This window comes from Aedes albopictus, chromosome 3, assembly GCF_035046485.1.
Source record: "Aedes albopictus strain Foshan chromosome 3, AalbF5, whole genome shotgun sequence".
Classification (NCBI taxonomy): domain Eukaryota; kingdom Metazoa; phylum Arthropoda; class Insecta; order Diptera; family Culicidae; genus Aedes; species Aedes albopictus.
In genome coordinates, this window is record NC_085138.1 from 33,115,363 (window position 1) to 33,136,913 (window position 21,551).

General features: G+C 39.5%; 1 protein-coding gene across 5 annotated transcripts in view; it reads left to right on the forward strand.

Moving 5' to 3' along the window:
* Positions 1 to 21,551, forward strand: part of LOC109419215 (uncharacterized) — a 117,264-nt gene that overhangs the window by 94,661 nt on the left and 1,052 nt on the right. For 3 of the 5 annotated variants that reach the window (XM_062859259.1, XM_019693423.3, XM_019693424.3), the window contains 2 exons: positions 11,947 to 13,237; positions 21,199 to 21,522. In XM_062859259.1, coding sequence (XP_062715243.1) covers positions 11,951 to 13,237; positions 21,199 to 21,522 — 1,611 coding nt within the window. In that variant the 5' untranslated portion in view covers positions 11,947 to 11,950. Of the gene's footprint in view, positions 1 to 394; positions 1,006 to 3,186; positions 3,372 to 11,946; positions 13,238 to 21,198; positions 21,523 to 21,551 lie in introns of those variants that run through there. The other 2 variants (XM_019693422.3, XM_029867408.2) reach the window with 2 other exon arrangements.

The following is a 21,551-nucleotide window of genomic DNA, read 5'->3' on the forward strand; positions in this document are numbered from 1 at the left end:
TACCATTTTTTCTAACATCAGCAATATGGTTTTGATGCCTCAGGTTTCGATATATTTAATTTGAATAATAACAACATACAGTGTCCATCCCACAACTTAACGAGCCAGTTCATGAACTCTGTCTTTTGGCAATAAATACGCACTGTGTTCTCCTCTCATACATAATGCGCATTTTCCGAAAGTCTGCTCCAATTTTCAATCTAATGAAATTCGGTAAAATCATCCACTCACGCCTGCGCATGACACCTTCATCCCATCTGTGTGTTCATTATATACATACCATCTACAGTTGTAACGTAGAACATCTTCCCCGTGTGTTCGAGAGAATCACGGGCCGCGTGCGAGAATCTTAAAAACCTTTATATGTTGATCGCGCCCCGAAGGTAAACAGCAGTTGTTTGTATCCGGTGTTCCGAAGAACAACCTTTCTTGCTGTTATTAATTGTATATCTATATTTATATTTAGTGTGACTTGGTCAACCTCAGCGGCGCAGTTTACTACATCTCGTCGTGACGGGCAAAAGTCTATAAATATAAAACGGTCGAGTTTTCACGGGAAAATATCACTGTCAATAGAGCAGGAAAAGTACCAAGATCAATTTCTCGTGTTGTACCTTCGGATGAAAACGTGGACCGCGACGACGTCGACAACGTATTGCGCGGTTTCTAATTAAATCCCATTAAATTAGCATATCGACGGTAGTGTATCTTTTTCGTCGGTTCGACCCACGACGACGGCACACAAGAAATCAGAAAGTGTAAAAAAACTCAGTGCAAGTTTGATAAACTACTAGACCAGCTACTGCGTTTAACGAATAAGAAAATAAACTTCCGCTCTCACTGTCGAAACCGCCGAGCCCCGAACAAAACAAAGAGCGTTCAAACATACATATTACTACAAACAGCCAGTAGCAGGAAGATCTGGCAAAACATGTGTGATATTTTATCGGCCATATCGTATGGACTCTACCCGCACCAGGAACGACCGAAGAAACGTTTCAAAATGTACGTACACTTGAAAAAGTTATGAGTTGAAAAAAAAACTAATAATTAAGAATCCCAGAAAAATTTCATCAGTTCTTTTTGATTTCCCAAACATCCATGTAGGTATTACACGTCTATTTCATGTAAATTTTCTGAGGTAATTTCAAGAGATATTGTTTTCAAAACAAACGATGACGTTCATATAGCGTTTCAGTTTAAAAGAAATATTCACTTGAAGTCGTTATCGCGTCAAAAAAACAAATCTGAAAGTTTGTTTTGGTGCGTCATTATGGTGGCGTATGGCGATGGGTGTTGCGGTGATAGCTACTGCTGATGGCGTCGACAAATCAGTGGGAATTTCGTAGGAATAGGGTAAATGATGATGGTTGGACCAACTTAAGGTATTTGAAAACGTAGACAAAATATACGTCAAGAATTTCTTATGATCGAATCAAACTAATATGCTATATTTGAAATAGGCTGAAAGCTCTACTCTTCTAGTTTATGAAAAACTCTGCGAGGACCTAAAATAATCATGAAAAACTTAAATAATTCGTTTTTAATGAGCATAGAATTTTGATCTTGGTTGGACCTACGCTGATTTTGGTTGGACCAAAAAAATGATCATGGTTGGACCATGATGTCGAGACACCGTCGTAAGAAAGAATCATTGTGTAAATGGTATTCATTAGGTAGAGGTTAACGATTTTGTGGATGGGCGTTAAGACGCTGGCTGCACGCGGTTGAAGAAGGCCTGGGAACTTTGAACTGGAATTGGAGGAACATCTCCCAAAACCAACGAGCATAGAGCTCTACGCAGGGCGCGGGAGTTAAAATACGCTGTAGTTATGAATAAAGGTATTTTGTGGGTTTTAGGTTTTAAAAAACATTCGAAAGCTTCCCATTCTCGGCAGTTACAGCATGCAGGTTTAACCCTCGTCGTGCATTGGGGTCATTATGACCCCTAAACGTACACTAGGTCAGCGAGGTGAATGCAAGCTAATGCACGAAGAAAGTTAAGGTTCAGAAACGTTTTAATTGGTAAATGAACTATCAACATTCTTGCAAACATAATTTGTTATATATGAATTAATGAATGAAATCATAAATTTGTTTCTTAATCAACGTCAATGTTTATTACTTGATAAGGTAGAAGAAAAATTGGCCTTGATGCCTCACTTGACAAAGGGGTTTCTGGCCCCGCAGACGCAACATAGCACGCATCACTCGATGGGTTAGCAATCAGTCCAGTACCATACACCGATGCAGCGCAGAGATTCATTATGGATTCAGGACCATGTCGGCTACCTAGCTCCAACTTCGAATGTCCAGAAAGTTTGCTATGCTTTAGTTGGTGGTGATGGGCTACTGGCCAGCTGACCGGAGACATTTTTCTGGTGCACGTAATCTGGATCTGCTTGATTCACGGGTAAAGCAACTGGCCGTCGGGATAGCCTTTAAGCACTGGGGTAATTTCCGCTGTTCGGAACTACGGGATGAAATGACCTCTTGGGCAGCCGATTAGCGATGTATCCGGTGGCGGTTGGCGATGTATCCGGTGGTGAGTAGCAGATTTCCGACACATTATTTTGTGAACGCCGAGCTCTCGTTCACTGTCAGCGCGCACGAAAAAAACTGTAAACAAGCTGAACTGACCTAGCAACCAACATGGTAACCGCTAGGTCCAACCACAAATATCCATTGGACCAACCATGATCATATTCATTTGGTCTAATTTAAGTAATAAATTGAATTTTTAATGGAAAATGATAAATTTTGAATATGCCAACATGAAATTCAAACATTTTCGCAAAAGTATAACACAAAAAAAAATATGGCGTCCCACAAAATATCTCTACTACAGATGTTTCAAATTGAGACATTTCCTTGTCCAAATTGTGCTTCTAGGCAGCCTTCTTGAAATACTCAATAAAGTTAAAAATTTGGAAATATGTTATATAAATTAAATTTGATTTGAATGAATAATGAGTTATGTTTCGACAATAGTGAGTTTTCCACTCATTAATTGAAGAAAAAGTTCATCAAATCTACATTATTTGAAATTGGTCCAACCATGATCAGTTTTTCGGCTGGTCCAACCGTCATCATTTACCCTACCATGACGCGACTTGTGTTGCGCGACGACGCGACGAGAGGCGTACTCAGGCGCCACCAAAGACCGTGTGTTGTCCGGGGGCATGTTGTTATATTATGTTATCACTAAAAATGTGTTTTGATAACGCCACGTCTGGTGTTCATTCAATTATTTTGCATCAGTTCCGGACGGATGCGGTACAGATGTTTTGTGCAGTTTGTATTTTGCAGTCGGTTTAGCGAGTGCTAGTGGTCAATTGTGATAGTCCAGTGTTTTTACACTAGACAAATAGGTAAATCTAGCATAGGGACTTTTTTCCATTTCAGTGTTGTGAATAAATTGAGCGGATTTCTATTAGTAATATTAGAAAGTATAATAATTGGAATATTTATAAAATGTTCCAGCAATTGCATCACCTAGAACCCGTTGAATCCTAAGGGTCGATTTCTTCACCCTGGCTTAAGCGTTAAGCCAGGTTTAACTATATGGGTAAGCCTAGCTTACGAGTTAAGCCGAGGTGAAGAAATCGGCCCTAAGTATGTCAAAATAAAAGTCTAGGTTTTTGTGATATTGACGATAAACCTCAGCGTTGAAGGTCCAGTTTTGAGGCCACCGTGCTCAAATTATATACCGAAAGAATTTGTTAATGAAAACCTGCCGTTGTTGAGTGTTCCCTAGTGATACACACCAGGTTTAACTGGTGTACAACAGCACAAATTTCGTGTTTGAGTAAATTTTCTGATTTTGGCACCTGAGTAGCTTACTCTATACAAACATGCCTCGCACTGTGCTTCAATGAGGCCGACGATTTTCTGTCTTACAGCTCAGTGCTCCTCACCAGAATTTCAAATTTTCATGATTTTTGATACTCATTTCAAATGAGTACAACTAACGTGATTTTTGAAAATCCTACACTGAGGAATCAAAATAAAACTCATTTTGATGAGTGAATTTTTCACTTGCTCATTATGTTTTCTATCACTAAGATTCATAACTGCACCATCACTTCCGGTTATACTTTAGATCACAACAAAAGTTGTGACGTATAGTGATGAACTGGATTCCTTACTACATATCAGCTCCATTTGTTTACTAGGTCGAATAGTACTTCAAAAATTGAACATTTTACGATGTGGAAGAAAATGTTCACGATAGAAAATTGAATTAAGAAAGGAAGACTTTCAGCTCACAATAAATATGGCGAACAACGATTGAAAAAGGAGAATGCAAGGACAATGCCAATTTTCACTTTGTATCTTCGATTTTTTTTTTACACTTTTCCGCTCAAAAGCTTTTTTGTAATTAATGAATACTAGGACCAGGCAAAGAGTCGCTTGAAATTAATTAACTTCAAGATTGATTTACATCAGGATGATAACTTATCATTGATTAGGAGCGTAGCAATTTGGTCCTTACAGGATCCTGCACAGAACCCTGTTTGTGTTTGATGCTGTCTTCCCTATATCATGTTAATGATCGAAGTGAATTTCGAGAACGGTGAACAATAGCATAAACCTCTTCAAATTATCGCATTCAGTTAGATCTCAGATTCCCAGTCAGTCAGTCTGGAATTTTGCACTGCTTCAGATATTGCAGAATATTTACTTTGAGCACCTATTCTGATATTCGGTTGAAAACTCTCGGTTTTGTATAATTTCATGCTACAGGGCTGTTTCTACATCCCACCTGTTAGTTGGCGATGACGCGGGTAATGCCGATGGGAGTGGCAATGCACGGGACAATATTCTGGACCAAAAACTGGCGAAATGAGTCATGATTTAGCGATAAATGTGTGTTTTAATGTCATGAAAATACACCATAAAAAGCGGCATCCCGGGTAGACGAGAATATCTAAATCATATCTCAAATCGCACACTTTTTGCTGTCATAGCTCGTTGTGATTTTGATGAATTATTCAAAATTCTAATGAATATTGCACGAATAGCTCAAAGTGATATGATATCAGTTTTTGTTTTTGTCGAAATAGCTGAAAATATCTGCATAAGAACAAGTTCAGCTCTTCTGCACGAAATGGAACACGTACACTCATTGAGATGGTTCAATGTTAGTGAAATGCCTTGTGCCCCTTTCTGAGCTGTGGAAACGAAGAACCGCATGCTCTTATTCCCATGATTTTTACTACAGTGAGCCACAGTTGAGTGGTAAGCATCGCCGCCTGTGAATCCTAAGGTCGTAGGTTCAATGCTGGATGCTGCCATTTTTTATTTTTTTTTTCTAGAAAATAAGTGCCAAACCTTGTCTGCTATTGTTTTGATATTGTATATCTTAAGGTGAATATATGACGGAGCCACAGAAAAAAATTCAAAAGCGCAAATCTGAAGAACCAATGGACGGTTTGCTCTGAAAAGTTGATCGATTGGTTACCCGCTGGTGGTGACCAATCGATCAACTTTGCAGAGCAAACCGTCCAATGGTTCTTCAGATTTGTGCTTTTAAAAATGTTGGCTGTGGCTTCGTCATATATTCACCTTAACGAGCTATTATTGAGTAGTTCACCATATTAGATTTTGCTATTATTTCTGTTCTTTTACTTCTTATACCAATCAAACCAATATCAGTTTTTGCTCTTCAGTAATTTAATCAATCATAACTAAATATGCTATTCATCAGATTTTTCCACCTACTCGGGATAACTCGTCTTACCTTAACATAACCACGTTTTCCGCATTTAGAGTCAAAAAGTACAACATAGGAGTATGAAATCATGCAGCATGTAGTCTGAACCATGACGAAAATGTATGATTATTTAATCATGAGTCTTAGTCACGAAACTAGTATTTGTCATTTATGATTTCGGTTTCATAGGCAGAAAGTTGTATATTTTGTCACTGAATCATGCCGCATGTACTCTAGAACCATGACCTAAACTTACGAAACCGTAAGCGTCATTCATGAAACTATTATTTGTTTTTCATGACATTGATTACTTTGGAAAAAAGTGAAAAATTGAGTTATAATATCATGCCGAAGTTTGTATTGAATTGAAAAGAAAATAAGCCTCAAGCTCATGTTTGTCACCTATCAGGGATTTTCAACCTTTCTTATACATTTTCTTCTTCTTCTTCGTGGATCTACGTCCCCATTGGGACTTGGCCTGCCTGGTTTCAACTAAGTGTTGTTTGAGCACTTCCACAGTTATTAATTGAAGGGCTTCCTTTGCCTGCCATTGCATGAATTTGTATATTGCGAGGCAAGTACAATGATACACTATGCCCAGGGAATCGAGAAATTTCTCCCGACCGGAACGGGAATCGAACCCGCTGTCTCCGGATTGGCGATCCATAGCCTTAACAACCACTAGGCTAACTGGAGACCCCAGAAAAATCAGTATCATTCAAAATGATCTGCGATCGCATCGTGACTCAAACGCTGCCATATTCAAAATGACTGTCTTGCAGTCATAAAACGACAAGTTCAACAAACATCGATCTGGCTTAGCTGCCCTTGGTAGACACAAAATGAGCTTTTACGGTCCATTGAATGATCCATCCAAGTGAAAAAAAAAAATCGAATTTGAAATTTTGGCGACGGTGGAAACGGTAAAAAAATTGATCCGGTGGAGACCTCAATGGGTAGTGTCTCCGTAGAATTGAAATGAAACAAAAAAACCCGATTTAATCCACCTATGGTGAACAGAACCCTTCTTACACTTATTAAAATTATTGTTGCATTATTTGTATTTAACATTTGTTTTGTGGAATTGACCAAAAGTTCTAGAAAATATTGTGGATTTGGCATCTAGTGGATTGGTTTCCAAAATAGCATCATGGACCATGGACTAAACTACCAGAAATGCCAGACACTTCCTAGAGTCTTGTATGGAATGTTTAAAAAATAGCTTACATATTCTGGAATTTTGTATCTTTTATTAACTGCTAAAAGATCTTGAATCGATTAAGGTACACCGGGGCAAGTTGAAACGGGTGGGGCAAAATGACACACGAAGTTTTGAAATAGATTGCAATACAATTTGGAAATTTATCCTTCGCTAAAAGATTGTGTGAATCAAAAACTATGTGTTATGGCGATTGAACTGTTTATCATCATCAGAAAACATCATGTTAACCCGCTGTTTCATCTTGCCCCACCCGTTTTAACTTGCCCCGGTGTACCTTAACAAATGGGTAAGAAAATCAGCGAGATACACTTTGTCTAAATCAGTCAATCAAATTAGCTCCGAAGTACTTGGTATTCATGGTTATGGTGTAAAAACGACAAAAATGATATATCTACTAAGTTAATCAGTTTTGGCATTAGCTACTTATTTTGGCTGTCTGGTTCTTCAAAGCTTTCATTTAACATATTGTTAGTTTCCATAAAATTCCTGTGTATTTGTAATTTGTTATTTATAATTTTGTTGAAAACAATAACCTACTAGTATACACTTTGTATGAGGTCAGCATCATTTATTGAAAAATAATTTCCCATAGACTGGTCAAAAACAAATGCAAGATAACAAGTGAATATAATAAAAAAAGAATTTATTGAAATACTCTTCGTAAGATATCTCAGTAATCAAATGTCGAATCGAAATAAAATTTCAGGGCCTTATACAAGCATATTATAGCTTTCATTTGGTGCTTAGAGAACCCAAATCGGTTGACAGACGGCTGAGATATTTATTATGGTACCCTTGGTCAAAAATCTCTCAAAAAGTTAACCTGTATTACTCCCAAGTACTCTTTGAAAGATATCTCGGTAACCAAATGTCCAATCCTAATGAAATTGTATAGGGTTCTACTAGAATGTTGTAGTTTTTATTTGGTGCCAGGATAACCGAAATCGGTTGACAGATGGCTAAGATATTTATTATGATACTATTGGTCAAAAATCTCAAAAGGTTTAGTTGTTTAAATCCGAAGTACTCTTCGAAAGATATCTCTGTAACCAAATGTCCAATCGAAATAAAATTTCTGGGCGATCTACTAGGATGCTTTAGCTTTCATTTGGTGCCAAGAGAACCCAAATCGATTGACAAACGGTCGAAATATTTATTATGATACACTTGGTCAAAAATCTTATAAAAGTTTAGAAGTATGACTCATAAGTACTCTTCGAGAGATATCTCGGTAACCAAACGTCCAATCGAAAAAAAATTGAATAGCGTTCTACTAGGATGTAGTAGCTTTCATTTGCTTCCAAGAGAACTCAAATCGGTTGACAGACGGCTGAGAAACGTGCGTGACTTTTTTTTTGTAACGCACATACACATACACACATACACACACACACACACACATACAGACATTTGCTCAGTTCGTCGAGCTGAGTTCATTGGTATATGAGACTCGGCCCTCCGGGTCTCGGATCGAAAGTCGGTTTTTCGGGCGATATTTATACCCTTCTTATGGGTGTAAGAAGGGTAAAAACCTGTTTGGAATGTGACTCAGCCGTGTTTGATGGCGTCACAATTGTCTACGCACTTGCACAAACCCAAAGGCCGCTGGGCTGAGCCGTTGTTGTTGCCCCACCAACAACCTGCGGGCAGAGGTGAGGCGCATGAGTGAGCTTGAAGGTTCGAAATAATTCGACAAGCATTTCTCACCGACCGCACGGCGGCGCGCAAAGCCCATTCGGCGAAAATAGAAAAGCAAAACAAGACATTATGAGGAGGCCCGTCCCGTCCGTCATTGCTCGTTTGTTCGCGTTAAAAGAGGCTGTCTTGCATTTTAGGGGTCTGATAGGTAGTTGCCTTCTTCTATACCAAAAGTGAAGTAGCGATTTTACATAATTTGTGATTTCGAAAAAGTACAGCTAGTTTTCATAACACGAGTAAGTGTGCTTTGTTCAATTAATTACCTCCGTCAAAGAGATGTTTTTTTTTTTTCGAGGTATGGAAGTGTATGGCAACGATTCAGTTTCGCTGGATGTTGATGCAGGTAGAGGTAAAAAAGCTTAATTTAAAAGCCCTCGCCAACCTGAGGTGAAGATCACACGAATCTGGCCTACATGAATTCGGTAGATGAAACGAACTGCTGCCAGTCATGGGCCATCAAATATAATTGATAATTTGAGAAGGTCAACGTACTTCAATGTTGCACTGCGTTTTGTTACGCAGGTTAAAACAAGAATTACCCAACATTAAATCACAAAATACAGCAACAAATGTGCAGTGATTCGCTTTGTAGACTTGAGCGTTGTAAACGCCATTAAGAACGCTTCCATCGCCACCGATAAGAATACTTTGAGTCAGATGCACCAAGAGGTCCATATAGCCGATCAATAAGGCAGCCACAAAATGGTTTCACATAAATTTATTACTAAGGAAATTGCAAACTCTTGAAGATTTTATGTTAAGTAGTGTCAGTATGGGAAGTTCCAGCAAACTTAGACACATTGAAACATGTCTTAGGGTGGCTGATAATGGGTCATTTGCATATCGCGAAATTTTCTACGAAAGTGATACTGACCAAAAAAAATGTCATCTCAAAAAGTTTAAGACTGTATGAATAGTATCAATAGTGTTCATTTTATACTGGAAGACTGTCAGTAATTATTTGGGAGCTATAATAAAATTCTTGAATTACAAGATATTTGTAAACTTCAAACTAAGTTTAAGCTTAAGAAGTTCTGAAAAATAATTTCAGAATCTCAACGGACTTTCTCAAAAAAAATGAAATTCGGTAAACATTGAATTGTTTTAAGCTGATTTCTTAGGAAAGATGAAAAAAAAAGTCGTGAAGTGACACTAGTTATCACACTACTTATCAATTTGTGTTGCGCGTTTTGACTTACGAGTTTGCTCTTTTTGTTTCGGTTTAAGAACCTGCGGTGCTTCAAAGCACCGCAGCGCACAGTTTGGGAAGCACTACTGGGCCAGATCAATCGAAATTGCACAAAGAACCCAGTGAAATTCACTGGAGTGTTTGCACCAGGGTGAAAATCTCAGTGTGGCTCTGCAGTTTTTTGACAGTTCGAAATGACGTTTAGGTTTTTTCCTTCTATCAGTCGAGATGGAAAGACTGCAAATTTATTACTGTTTTTGTGGTGTAAATCGAAAGAGCAGAATTTCCTGCGCTCTTTGCGGACAAGCCTGACAACGATAGACTAAAATGTTAGCTACACACCGTAATTGTTTTGAAATTTAAGAATTTAACCCAGATTGACAATCACACAGCTTGCAAGAGCAAACTATGAAAGTTACATGAACAACTAAGCCAATGCATAACTTTAATGACGATGCTGGAAATGATTACCAATGCTTCATTGACGAAATATAAGTTAACGAAGGTAAAATTACCAAACGTCTACTGATGTCCATGATGTCCATGAGGAGCCAAGATGCAAGAAGGTTTCCTGGAGAAATCATCAAAAGAATTTCAGAAGGAAAAAAAAAGATTCTCCGGAGAAATCCTCAATGGAAATCCGTGAGAAATCTTTGAGTTAATCCCTAAATCAATACCGGGAATACCTGAAAGAATGCTGGAAGGAATTTCATTAGAAATCCCAAAAGGAATCCCAGCAGAAATCCATGATGAGAAAATAAGGAAACCTGGGAGAAATCCATAAAAATGTTTTTGGAAAGAAACCTTAAAATAATCTTGAGAAGACTCAAACAAGATTTGATATCTTCAAAATACTTGCTATAACGATAAAAAAAGGCTGTCAGCGTTATGTTATACGATTAAAATAGATACATAAAGAAGGAATCCTGGGAAGAATTCCGGAAGGAATCCATGAAGGAAGCCCACCAGAATTATCTGAAGGAATCCCAGAAAAATCCGGGAGTAATCCCTGGAAGAATTTCAAAAGAGTCCATTTGAATGGACTAATTTCGGAAGATTTCCGGGAGAATTCAACAAAAAAATCCAGAAGCAATTGCTAACGGAATTCCATACAAAATTTCCTAGACTGAACCATGAAAAAAATGCTGAAGAACTCCTAGAAGAAAACCCTAAAGAAATCCCGGGAAAGATGAATGAATGCCTCCCAGAAAGAATCCTGGTGGTAATCGCAGAAGGAATTCCGAAAAAAAAAAATAGCGAAAGCAATCCATGAAAGAATCTCGGGAGTAATCAATAAAGAAATTCATGAAGGAATCTCTGATGGAACTCGTGGAGGGATTCTCGATGGGAACTCTGGAGAAATTTCTAAAGAAATCCAGAGAGGAATCATACAAGTAATCAATGAAGGTTAGTGCGGCCTCGTGGTCGCAAGGATCACTTGTTCGCTTTGTATGCGGATGGTCATCGGTTCAATTCCCAGTCGCGCCACCAAAAGCATGTTGTCAAGCCGATGATCCTCGCTTGGGGACATGCTCTAATCAAACCGCATAATTGATGACGACTCACGGTGATACAAACGGACACCGGATCGACTAATAAGGAGCAAAAGCAGCAATATGAGTGTAGAAATCACTTATGTGAAATAACACATAAATAAAAAATGAAAAAAGCAGCGATATTACTTGATCTTCGATCTACTGTGTTGTCTATCATCAAACTGTCTTCCCGCTCATTGAACATTGCGTGCATTGTCACAATCTTGGCCGCGCACAGTTGACAGTTGAATAAAACCTCCGCATATCGTCCCAAACCATGCATTCCTGCACTTCAGAAATAACACTCTTTTCATGCAGTCGTTTCTCCTCTGCTCTTGCCAACCTGTACCGTGTTGAGCCTCTATCACCTCGTTTCGCTGTACAGCAACCTATACGGCTAACAAGCGTTGGGCAAATACATGGTTCTGTTGTATCTGAATTTGTTACAATTTTTTGCAACTACAAGTTAATGATCCGAGTCCGGATCTGTGTAAGACCTCATATCTATGATGTACGAAAATAATCAACCCTTGTCCCTGTTTTGCAACAAAATGCTAACAAATCCCCTTTTCACCTTTCATTACAGAAATATGACGATCCCATCAAGACCAGCCCCACCGCCTCCCCAGGCATCCTCCAATATAACCACACGCTACAGCCCGGCCACCAACTGGGATGACACACCATTCAGTCCTCCACCAATCGGTTTTGTCGCAGCCAACAGCAGACCCGTTCCTCCACTTTCGGGAAACCAAGCAAACATGAAACCGAAGAAAGCGCCTCCACCGAGACCTCCCCCACCGAAAGTGGTCCCAGCACTGAAGAAACCCGGTCAGCCACAGTCCGTCAACATTCTGTCGAACTTGTTTGGTCAAAAACGAAGCCATGCATCGAAGGGAACGGTCAAGTCCCAGCAAGGACAGCTGCCCATGAAATTACCACCGCCCCCGAAGCAACCGCCACCCCTAAACCAACATCCGACTGGACACTACGGTTCCATCGGATTCACCTCGGGGAACAATGCTCAACCCAGCACCGCTGCTTCCGGGTCGGAGCTGATCAGCTTCGATTCGCCACCAAGCTCACCAACGTTCACGCAGAAATCCTGCAGCGACTGCATCAGCGTGGACAGTTTCAGTTCCGACTCGAACTATTCCTCCCCCAACAATGGCAACATGTCCCAGGCGGAGAGCGGCTTCGAGGATGATTTCGTCAGCCAGCACGAGCACCAGCGCTCGAAGGCCACCACACCGGCATCGTCTACGTCTTCTGCGGCGACGCCATCGTCCTCGTCAGCCCTAAAAGACCTCTGGGACCTATCCGACGCCTTCGGAATGCAACAAACGGCGAGGTCTACTACGACGCCCTCCAGTATCTACGCACCGGTATGCTCCGCCACGATACGAGCCCCCGCGGTGAACAGCAAACTCTACGCGTCCGAATTTGTGGATCCCCTGTGCAACGGAAAATCCGTGGCCCCCAAAGTGCAAACCGTCGCGATGCCGACCATCATCAAACCCGGAGGCGCCGCCGCCAGCAGTAGTCAAAAGAGCACACCCGTGCACAGCATCGGTGGTCTCAAAGCGAAACCGGCCCCATTACCCCTCTGGACATCATCGGCCAAACCGCCAATTTCAGTTCCTGTTACTACACCGGCGGGGAACAACACCTTCGAAGATGACGACAGTGAGGAATCGCTGGAGTCCCTACCGTCGCCACCGATGCCAAACATTCCACCACCTCCGCCGCCGGCGTCCTTCCTGGTAGTGGATCAGCCAACAGATGATCTGGAGGAAGTGCCTGTCGCCAGCGGCGAGCCATACGGAATCGCGATGTACGATTTCAACGGGGAAACCGATGAGGATCTCAGTTTTAGGGTGAGTGACCTGACCCCGACCCCCCCGAGGTTCTTGTTCTGTCTGTTGATGTTCAACTGAAGAAAATTTATAGACTTATTTACGACGGACACGCGAATGGCAAACAGAAAGCAACAAGCTGACCTTGATACGTATATTCTGATGTGAAAACAGATTTTCTTTCGTACATGTACCACCTACATGGGGGGGTGGGAATTTTCGCGATGTATATATCTACTCAGTGACGACGGTGGTGTCGTTGTTTGACTAACGGTTTTGTTTTACGACGATCTCTATGTACAAAATGCCGCCTACAGTTCGGCGTTTTGCGCCGGTCAGTCTTGGTTGCTTCTTGGGTCATTGCCAAATTTTCTTTGTTTTGATGCGGCCCAAGATCTTCCCGAGTGTTGTTCTGAAATAGCGAAAGACGGGATTTGTCTATATCGAATCCAATTTGTTGATATCCTAGATCACAGCTATTTTATTGTATATCAAGACAATACTTACAATACATAAATGAAATACTACCACTTCAGCTATAGCTATACTTCAACTTCAGATTTTTCTCTCAGGGATTCTCTTCGCAATTCCTCGGGAATTCCTTCTGTAGCATCTTTGCTGATTCATACTGGAGCTCCTATTAGAGTTTCTTCTTGGATAATCCTAGGAGATCCTATGGCATTCTACTGGGCAATTTTGCGAAATCTTTTTAGTATTACTCAAAGGACTCCTTCTGAGATTACTCCAAGAATGCTTCTAAGATTATCTGTTCGGATTCGTTACGAATTATTTTTATGAGCATTTGTTAAGCAACATTTTTTTTTTGGATTTCTTTATTTCATGGGATTCTCTGGAATTCTACCAGAAGTACTGCTAGAGTTTCTTAATAGCTATCTTCTGGGATTTTTCCAAGAGAGTGAGTTTTTGGTGGCAAAGTGTACAGGCCGCATTTTCATTCGGTCGTCGTCGTCGTCTATTTGACTGCTCATCTTCGTACGGGGCGATTTATGATACGATAAATGCAACAAACAACATTTTTTGCGATTTTAGTCAACAGACATTGAAATGTTCGTCACGTCAAGTGTCGGCCCAATTTCCAAACCCACGTTGGTTCAAATCACTTTATTTTCTCTTTCGTTAATTTTCGCACTTCGAAAACTATCTGAATGGTTCGTAATCTTCGATGTCGGCATATGTTTTGTTTTAGTCCAAATGAAAATAAGTGGTTTGATATCCCCTCCCCTTGGATATTCGATCTTGACGCGATGGGAGGGCTTAACCCATTAGCACTTTAGCGCCAGTTCATTCACCACCGCTTGGACTTTGAGCTAGATATATCTAGTTTACGAGTTGAGCGCAAGTGAAGGAATCGCCGTAAGTGCTAATGGGAACCAAAGGAGTATCCGTCGTGCATTTATCACAAGTCAAAAATAAATTATAATTCAGCTTGCATAGACCTAATCTTTGCATTCTTTGAATTTTCTCAAATTTAACAATAATTGTTAAATTTAACGTAACGCAAGAGTGGGTAGAGGAGGTTTCTGCGTTACACTCATCATTCGTTACTTGAATTCGTTAGTACACAGGACAGGGGACGCTAGGATAAGTTGACTTACAGCCTTACAGATTAGATTCATTACAATTAGGAAATTATGGACTGATTAGGTAAAGATAAAACTGGTGATTATAGGAGTTTGTATTTGTATTTCTTATTTTATGGGTTTTGTGAATTTATAAAAGTTGACAAATAATCATTATCATTTTTATTTTTGACAAAAATCAGTTGACTGAACTTTTTTGTTTTTATATCTTAGACGGTATTATTTCACTGATCAAAAAAAGCAGGAATTTATTTAGGACTTAGGACGGTCGACATTGTAAAGGGTTACGATGGATATAATATTACTTTGGACTGAGATGATCACAGATATGCAGAAGACGACTAGCGAAATTAGAAATTTGATACATTATTGACTATATTTTGACAAATAGGGTTTGACAAATTTCTTTACAATATCGAATGGAAGCTCAAAAAGTGTTATCTAACACTAATATGAGAGTTATTTGGAGATGATGCTGGTGCTTTCAATGACTAACATCGGTTATTGACACTATTGGTAATCAGCTTGAAATAATTTTCAGAATGTATTATAAAATAACTGAGGATGTTATCTGATTATTGTTTGGGGAAGCTGTCAGAAAAACTAGTTGCCCATATCGGCTAAAAACGCTAGTACTGGTAGCTGTCTTCGAATAATTTTCAGAAATATCAAATCTTTAAAAATTAGCTACAACACATTTTTTTTTCTTTTTGCTCTTTGTATATTTCTTAAGAATAGTACTCTGAAGGCGTTAACATAGACATAGACACCCTTTTTTATCTCTGAATGTTGTCCAGTGACCTCGGAGATTTTCGATTATTGAAATATTGTTCAATTATCATATCATCTTTGGGAGCATCCATTAAGTACGTCACGCTAAAATTGGGAATTTTCAACCCCCCCTCCCCCCTTTGTATGGGTTTTTCCTATGCCTAATACATTGCTTGTCACACTTTCACAAACCCCCCCCCCCCTCCCCCCTCTAAACGTGACGTACTTAATGGAGCTTCCATTCGATCAAAACACTAGTGCGATGGGAAAAGTTAAAAACAGTATTTTTAAAAAACTACTACGACCTAATGCTAATTACTACACACTTTGCTCAAGTTGACGACATCGTCTAGTCCATCGTGAGTATTAGTCCTAGTAGGGGGAAAGTTGGGAAAGGGTCCAGGCTTTGCTATCAGCTGTCCTGCAGCTCCACCTGGTCACTCTTCAAAAAAAAAAAAATGAAAATAGGTGGTTTGATATTAATAGGGTTGCATGAATCACTCCACTTACCAAAGTGAACTCATATCATGCGCCCTTTCCCCTCCCCACTAACAAAAAGTCCTTCCCATGACAGACGTGGAGACGCAGAGGTGATCTCGGTCTTTAGTAAGCAACGCACGTCATAATAACATTCCTTTCCTTCCTCGATGACCGTAAGGACGTGGCCGGCGCCGTTATTGACCTAATAAAGTTTGGAATTCTCGAAGATGCACATTGAGGACGGTAAGCTACTCCCAAGCTCCGTCGGTTGGTTCCTTGTGCAACTTCGATTGTTCTGGTCAATCACTGAGTAGCAACTACGAACAGTACGGTCATCTATGCTCATGCTCATGCTCATCTTCTGGGATTTTTCCAAGATCTCTGGCATTCCTCTAGTAAGGCAATCTTGAACGATTATGCTTGGTTATCGCTACTTTAAGATAAAACATTATGGGAAGCTTTTTTTGGATTCTTCAAGGAGTTCCTTTTTAGAATCATCCAGTAGGGTGGGGCTAATTTTAAAAAATGTCTCCGGGATATGATTTCCCATGTGGAAAGTGATCCACTAGTCGAAATAAGTGAGCTGTACAAAAATGAGCGATTTCGGTTGACATTTAGGGGTGGCGCAAAGGGTTTAAGTAAATTTTTTACTAGAACAAACCTCAAAAAAAAATTGAAAATTAATTTTCAAACATAGCATTTCTAGACTAAATCGGTGATTTTAGAACCCAATTGGGCCAAATTTGTGCTCAAAATTGCGATATCTCTACTGGTTTCTGAGATATTTGAAATAATATGTCATATTTTGGTATTTTTTGGGTTAGATACCAAAATATGACATTTTTTCAAATTTCTTCCAGAGAATCCAGAGTTAACCCACATATTTTTCTTAAATTTCCACCTTGATTTCTCCATTAGGTTCTACGGGTACTACACAAATGTCCCAAATGAATGATAACGTGCCTCTGGAGCGGGTACTACACCGAAAATTCCTACTTTTTATGGGATTCCTCCAGGACTTCCTTCTCTGATCCCTTAGGTAATCTTGTAGGATCTTCACTAATAATTCCTGTAGAAATTCTTATGGGATTCCTCGAGGAGTTCTTTCTGAGATTTCTCCTGAGATTCCTTAGATTCATCCAGCCAGGTGGTCGCGTAGCATTTCCGCTTTTTTGAAATCCCTGAAGGAGTTTAGTCTGGAATTAATCCAGGCGATTTCTTGGAATTTCTTAACATTTTTTTTGCTTTCCTTAACCCATTAACAGATGTCCCGAACGCCAAACGTCCTATATATAGGACAGTCCTTTTGATGTGAATATCTTCAGAATTAGGCAAAATTTTAGAAAACTGTCTTCTGAGAAGTTGTTTTTCACATCCATACCTTGTTCATAGTGAACAATATAATTTGTAACTGGTTGACTTGGAGGCTGCAAAGATTACATATTGTCGCGATCTATGAGCTTCATTTCCACGATTTTCGATTTCCCTGAAATCTTGAAAATGTTTATTTGCAATTGCTCAGCTGTCTTGCATCCAATCCAGCTGATTGTTCTGCTATAGACTCATCTCATACATAAAATGAAGTTAATTGCTTAGAAGACAGCCTGGAAAACGCGGTGGGTGTAAATTGAGTGACAACGTCTAATAGGAGATCCGACTATATGTATGTATGTATGTATGTTGCGGCATAACTCTGGAGTGGCTCAACCATTTTAAACTAAATTTGGCATATTCTCTAGATCGTGAAGGTCGTTGTAAGGGTATTGGAATTCATGATGGCGGCTTAGGTTCCAAGATGGCGGCCAAAACTCCAGAATGTATGCTATCGTGGAGAGTAGAAGGTAGGGTAGAATATACTATAGTGGTTATGGTAGAGGATAGGGTAGAGGGTAAGGCAGATGGTAGGGTTGAGGATTATGATAGAACATAGGGTAGAGAATTGGGATAGGGGATAGAGAAGACGGCAAGGTAGAGGGTAGAGAGTACGGTGAAGAAGTGAGATGAGATTAGATTAGATTTTCTCTAGATACTTTCAGGAATTGTTTCCGGGATTTCTTCAGGCATTCCTCTCGAGAATCTTCCTAGGATTTCTCCCAGGATTCCCTCAGAAATTCCTTAAGGATTAAGTGATTTCTTCAGAGATTTTTGCTGGGATTGCTTTAGGAAATTCTGAAAGGATTCTTTTAGTTATTTTTTCGGCATTCTTTCTGGGATTCCTGCTGCGATTTCTTAAGGAATCCCTCCCGAAAAAAACATGAAAGAATATAGATTTGTGTTGAGATTTTTTCAGGCAATCCTAATTTTTTTAAGTATTCGTGGCGGAATTTCTGACGGAATTCTTTCAAAAACTGTTCCCGATTTTTTTCAGGGATTTATTCAATAATTCCTTATGGAACTTCGTCTATCGTTCTTGCAGGAATTACTGCTCAGATTCCAGCCGATGTTCCTGTCATATTCCCTCTAAGGACTCCATCAGGTATTTTCTGCGGGATTCCTTCTAGAATAACTTCAGGGATTTCTGCCGGGATTGCTTTAGAAAATCCTGAAAGGATTCATTTAGGAATTCTAGCCACTATTACTTCATGGATTTCTGCTGGAATTACTTCACAGAATCCTCCTAATATTCTTACAAAGAGTTCTGTAGAAATATATTTAGAGAATCCTGGTGGAATTATTTCTGGTTCTTTCTGGTATACTTGCCGAGATACTTGCTGGCTTCTCGGAAGAGCAACTGACGAAAAATTGCAAGTGCCGGGGCTGGGTTCGAACCCATGACCAGCGAACGTGTGGACCACTGCGCCACGGGCCCCGACCTCAGAACACAATGACAGTATAAAATTTGTGCTAAAATAGAGCTTGAAAAAATTATCAGATGTCGAGCATCCACATTGAAGATATTTTTTTCGAAATACAACCATGGACTTCCATTTTTCTGTTAATCTATGCTGCCCATGATCGCATATCAGTCCCATCTTTGCTGGGTTTCCTATTCATATGGGACAATTATGCGATCATAGGCAGTATGCTCATGCTCATGCTCAATTTTATTGGAACTTGACTGTTAACATTTTGTTTATGAAAATTACAATTAAAGGATGAAAAGCATTCACATTGAAACTAAAATAACGTTTGTTGAATTTACACATTGAAATTCTTTTGAATATATGTGAATTCTGATAGTTTCAAACAGATTTGCAAATTTAAAATCTAAGTGAAATTATGTTTGGTTCAACAATCCAGTGTTTTATGGCGACTCTTGTGGAAATTACTATATTTCTACTTTGTTTCTAAGTCAATTCAACTGACCAATCAGATTGCAATCCCCCGGCGTCGAAAAGGATTGTAAAAGCAACAATATTCACCATGAAATCAAGCAGATTTGCCCCAAAAATGTTTTACAGATGAATCCCTCGGTCACTTCTGTCAAACCAAGCAGAATGTTTTGTTATGCAAAGCATTTACTACTTTGCTAATGCTGGAAAAGGGATTGTTTTCAAGTTATGCGAAGCTGTTGTACATGAAAAACATAATTAAAAATTACTTTTAATTAGTGCGGCATGGGGAATACAATAAGGTAAGACATTTTTGAAAAGTTCTAAATTTGATTAATCAGCGAGTTATTCAGTACATTCTCTGATTTTTCTGTACGATTTTTTTTTTCTTTTTTTTAATATAACCCAGAGAAAAAAACAAGCATGTTGTTTTCCAATGAATATATTGTTGAAAATAAAAGAAAATTATTTTTGACACTATCATAATATTGTAGATGTCAAGCTTGGCAGCCCACGTCAAAAGCCTGAAACTATTGTTATTTCAATCAGATTTTCGATTGACGAACAATCATACAGGATTGTAAAAACAATCATACATTCTCATTGCGGCCAAAACAATGTCAAATTCCTTTTGACTTTACGTCGAACATGGATATTTTTACCCTAGGTTTTTCTGCGTGTTGGCGTTGACGGCGTTAGGTTTCTCTTTTGAGATACATTGTCATTATTATTTGGCTAAAGCATAGCATGAACTTGATAGTTTGGGCTGATCTTGAGAACGGCTTCGTTTGACATTTGAAAAATTTCAGCCTTTTGTACGTATTTCTCAATTGCAGTTGGTAAATCGAATTAAATTGAATTTTTGGGTGTTTTATCATTTTTCATGTGTCCGAAAGTCACATTTTTTTAATTGATATAAATTCGAAAGTGTCCATAAAACCTTGGGCTTCAACGGGTTAAACAGCTTTTGCTGTATTTTCGCAGAAGGGTATGTTGAAATCCCTCCATGGATCATTCAGAAAGTCCAATCATCCAGTTCCATCCACCAGGAATATCTCCATGAGTTTTTTTTTTTTGAGATTCCTCCATGACTTCCTTCACAGATTCTTTTAGGGTTGACTTCTCTTCTATTGAATCTCTTGAAGTACTTGTAGTTTTCTCAAGTTTTTTCTTCTGGAATTTCTCCAATATAATTTCGTACGATTTCGCTTTCTTATCTTTTGCAATTCGATGAGAAGTTTTTATTTGGATACTTGAACATGTTTTCGACCCTGGGTATTTCTCCATGAATTTAATTTGGAACTTCATCAGGAGTTCCTTCTGGGATTTATCCAGCTGCCTTATCTCAAATTCTTCCTGGAGTTTCTATGGGGATTTCTTCAGGAGTTCTTCTAGAAATTGAGATATCTAATAAGTCTCGAAAAGCACCTTTTCTCGTTAAAGTCTAGAATAACTAATACACTGAAAGTATTTCAGTCCGAATGTGTTCACTGAGACACTACAATATCCTAAGGAATTCATTCTGGGCTTCACCCAAGAGATCCAATTGATATTCCTCCAGGAGTTCCTTCTGAAATTCGTCCAGGAATTCCCCAATGCAATGTTTTCCTTGGAAGTTCCTACGACGGGAATTCTTCCAAGATTTTTTTTTCTGAAATTTCTTCTGCGACCCCGTTAGGGATTCCTTCTTTGAAAAAGCTTCCGGATCCTGATGGTCATTGTCAGAATCAGTTGAATTGACATTCATGCCTCAACTACAGGTGCCATACTGGTGTTCGTCGTAGTACTGTTTCCACCTTTCTGTTACTCAAACTTCTTGATCAGGACTAACACTACAACCCGTTTCTTCTCATTCTAGACAAACGATAAAATCTACTTGCTAAAGCGACTGAACGAGGAATGGCTGCTGGGCAAAGACCGACGTGGCTGCGAGGGTATGTTCCCTGCAAATTACATCGATGTGAAGGTCCCGCTTCGGGAAGCACAGGCTCGAACCAGCGGCGGTTCCAGCACCATTACCACCAGCAGCAGCAGCATAAGTGGCAGTAGCAGATCCGAAACTGCTATCAATCATCGTGATATTAGTCATAGTGGAACCGATAGCTTTAGAACCCATCACCACCCGCAAGTGCGCGTGCTGTACACCTTCACCGCCGAAACCGCGGAAGATTTAACGATAGTGGTAAGTTGCTGTAGATCTCTCACAGAGAA